Genomic DNA, 3,513 nt, shown 5'->3' on the forward strand with positions numbered 1-3,513 from the left:
ATTCTATTATGTTAATTTTGAGCTTATCATGGCAAACCCAGGACCAATTGTGATAAAGAAACTCTGTGCATCTAAGTTAACGGATGTCATTGGAGAAAATAACATATTTCCAACAGTGGCTGATGTTGTTTCAAGTGCAAATGGTGAAGGAGTATTATGAAGAAATTAAATAACTATAGCTTCAATTCAACCGTTGAAATCCAAAGGGTAGGAATTAATTCAAAGTGCTCATTAGAAAGTTTCTGAGCAGGGAGTATGCAGATGTGTCTTCCATAGCTCTGCTTGGTTATCTTCTATTATTTCATGTTTTATATGCTGATGTATGAAAGGAAAAGGAAATATAAAATGTGTTATGTGTTTATATCTTAATTTATGGGAATATTAATATATTCGTAATGATATACATGCGCTCAATAGTTGCAGAAGAAGAGAGAAAATTGACTTCATGATTTGATGGATAAAGTTGATTATATATGCTTGATTTCTATATGGATGGAATGTCGCAAATAAAAATGTTTCAGGGAGTTTGCTATACCTGATCGATGACCAACACACACCACAAGATTAAGAACAATATCTTATATATATATTTGTATGGTATGATTGGGATCCATTTTTCTGATGTGAAGCATCTCATATCTCATTTGATAATTTGATTTAGATGGTGCAAATTTTTGGGCAACTCTGATCAATAAAATTAATTCTTTTGAATTATACTTTTTCAAATCTAATCCAAACCCACTTGTGAATATACTCCTGTACACCTTCTGACTGCATGTGTGAATTTCACCCATCCTAAATACAAAACTAGTAATTTATTCAAAATTTTCACAAATATAATAACATTAAGTGTTATTTTTACATAAAAAAGTTCTACTTATTTACATAATGTCACCGTATAATTATTCTATTTTTAATTTTTCTGAGTCTATAATAAGTTGTACGTTGTGGAAGCTTAGTTTTACACTGGTGTGAATAGCTTTGAATATTTATTAGTGAACGATATATATATATATATATATATATATATATATATATATATATATATATATATATATATATATATATATATATATATATATATATATATATATATAAATATATATATATATATATATATATATAAATATAAATGTATATATATATATATATAGTTTACCCTAAACTTTTCTTCACAAAAAATAATACGAGGAAGTAGCGAGAAAAATGGAATTACTACAGAGAAATTATTATACATACATCAACCACTGTAGTTGAACTAATCCTGCGTAGTTTTTAGTATTGAAAAACTGAACTACATATTACATATATTCATCGAAATAAAAACACAAGTTAGTCCAAAACTATCTGAGTTTTTGAAGTGGTTCATTGAGATGTTTGATTTCAATTCATGTTTCGTGCTCTGACTCTAGAGCCCCAGGATCCGTCCCTTTGTGCCATACGCGTGTAAGACCTTCTCTTCAACTCAACCACCCGCTCCTGCCACCTACATCTCCAATTCTCATTACCCACACTTTTCTTGCTTCTCAAACCCAACTCATAATCATAATCCGCTCGAAGCTGTGGGTTGGACAAGGTGGTGTAGGCGGCGTTGAGCTGCACAAACATCCTCGTCAACTCTTCTTTCTTGGAACCGTCATGGCACACGTTGGGGTGGTACTGAAGAGCCATTGATCTGTACGCTTTCTTTATGTCATCTGTGGTTGCACTCATGGGACTCAAACTCAGTACCTTGTACAAGTTCTCCTTCACACATGCCTGTTGTTTCGTGGCTCTGCATGAAACGAAAAACTAATAATAGATATGAGCATCACACCACCGCACCGCACCACCACGGAGAGAGAGCACCACACCACCACACAGAGAGAGCACCACACCACCACGGAGAGCAAAGGTAGAGTTTGGATGAGATGTCTGAGCGAGAGAAAAGAGTGTGACGGAGGTGAGAAGAAGAGGCGGATCTCAAGAGAGAGAGTAAGAGAAAGCTTAGGGGGTAGGGCTATGAGCGAGAGAGTAAAAGTGATGTATGTAGGATTTGGTAATTAAAAGTAAAAAAGTTAAAATTTAAAAGGACAATTTTGTCATTACGAAATTTGTGGGGAGGTGGAGGGAGAAGTGGTGGTGGTGGAGGGAGTAACACCCTCTTTCTTCATGTGTTGGATTGTTGGATGAAGAAATAAATGGGTGCAAACCGTGATGAATGAAGAACGGAAGCTGCTGTTCGTGGTGCTTCTTTCCACCCAAATGCGTGAGTGCTGCTGGATGCACCCCCTTTTTCAATTGAAGCACCCCTTTCTCAAAGGGGCAAAGAGTAAAATCACCATAGTGTCCTCTTTCTTGTGCACACTTCTTTTATGGAGAGTCTTGAATTAAGTGACAACCTTCCAAATGTCCCAAATTGTTATCCAACAATTTCCCTACAATTAATAATGCAAATAATTAGTCTCAGATAATTCAAATTAATTAAAATAAGAATTTCTGATCAAATTAAGCACAATTAACAAAAACAGAAAAATACCGGACATTTAAGCACAATTCCCTAATTAATTCTAACACAATAAGCTAAGTGAAATCAAGAAAATATTGACTCATCAGAGAGTTTCAAAGGATTACATTGATTCCCTAACAACAATGAAGGTTTAGTTCACCATAATGAAAGAATGAAAGATGGAACCCTAGAATTTTAAGAGTGGAGCTTGAACATCCAAAATCCTCCTCCAAGGGGTGAAGAAAGTGTGATTTTGCTTCATTCTGCCAAAAGATACTAACCCTAGGTCGACTAAAACCTTAAATAGACTCTTAAAGATTACAGAAAAGTGGCCCAAGGCCCATTAAAATGGTGCTTAGCGGTAATTACTGCTCAACGATAAGTGCGATTGTTCTATTTGACGCTCATCTACAGTTTTGCGCCTCAGCAGTGACTACGGGACTTCAGAATGCCGCTCAACGGTAATTTCCGCTGAGCGGTACTTGCAACTCTTCTTTTATGCACTTTTTCTTCCTTTTCTGACTCTAACTTATGGCTACTTCACTTATTCTTTTATGCAGTTTTTCTTCCTTTTCTGACTCCAATGTATAGCTACTTCACTTCTTCTATTCAATTCATTTTAAAACCTGCAAAAAGAAGAGAAACCAAGCATAAAACCCATCAAACTCTCTTATTTCCAAAACATAAGCAAAAGCATGATTACAAGCTAGTTTCTAAGTCATAAAGTTTGTCTTTAAGGTCAAAATTAAGTCTAAAAATAACAGTTTTTCAACTATTATTACAACCCCAAACTTAGAACTTTGCTTGTCCTCAAGCAAACAAAATGTAACTCAATCTTCCACCAATCCATACAATGGTTCACCACATTCAAAACTCCTTCTTTCAAAATAAGTAATTACTCATATAAGCTTAACACAAAGAATTCAGTCAAGATGCACACATGCTTTAGTGTTCACATAATCACATAATATTCAACAAATGTTATTCTTATGAATGATCATTCAACTAAGCATAGATGCACTTAT

The 3,513-nt window shown here is 34.6% G+C and overlaps 1 protein-coding gene across 1 annotated transcript; it reads right to left on the reverse strand.

The window, feature by feature from the left end:
* Positions 1-1,383: 1,383 nt before the first annotated feature.
* LOC128197918 (chaperone protein dnaJ 20, chloroplastic-like) lies at positions 1,384-1,713 on the reverse strand. Its single transcript, XM_052880770.1, has one exon. The coding sequence runs from the start codon at positions 1,711-1,713 to the stop codon at positions 1,384-1,386; it is 330 nt and encodes a 109-aa protein (XP_052736730.1).
* Between the last annotated feature and the right edge of the window lie 1,800 nt (positions 1,714-3,513).

This window comes from Vigna angularis, chromosome 7, assembly GCF_016808095.1.
Source record: "Vigna angularis cultivar LongXiaoDou No.4 chromosome 7, ASM1680809v1, whole genome shotgun sequence".
NCBI lineage: Eukaryota > Viridiplantae > Streptophyta > Magnoliopsida > Fabales > Fabaceae > Vigna > Vigna angularis.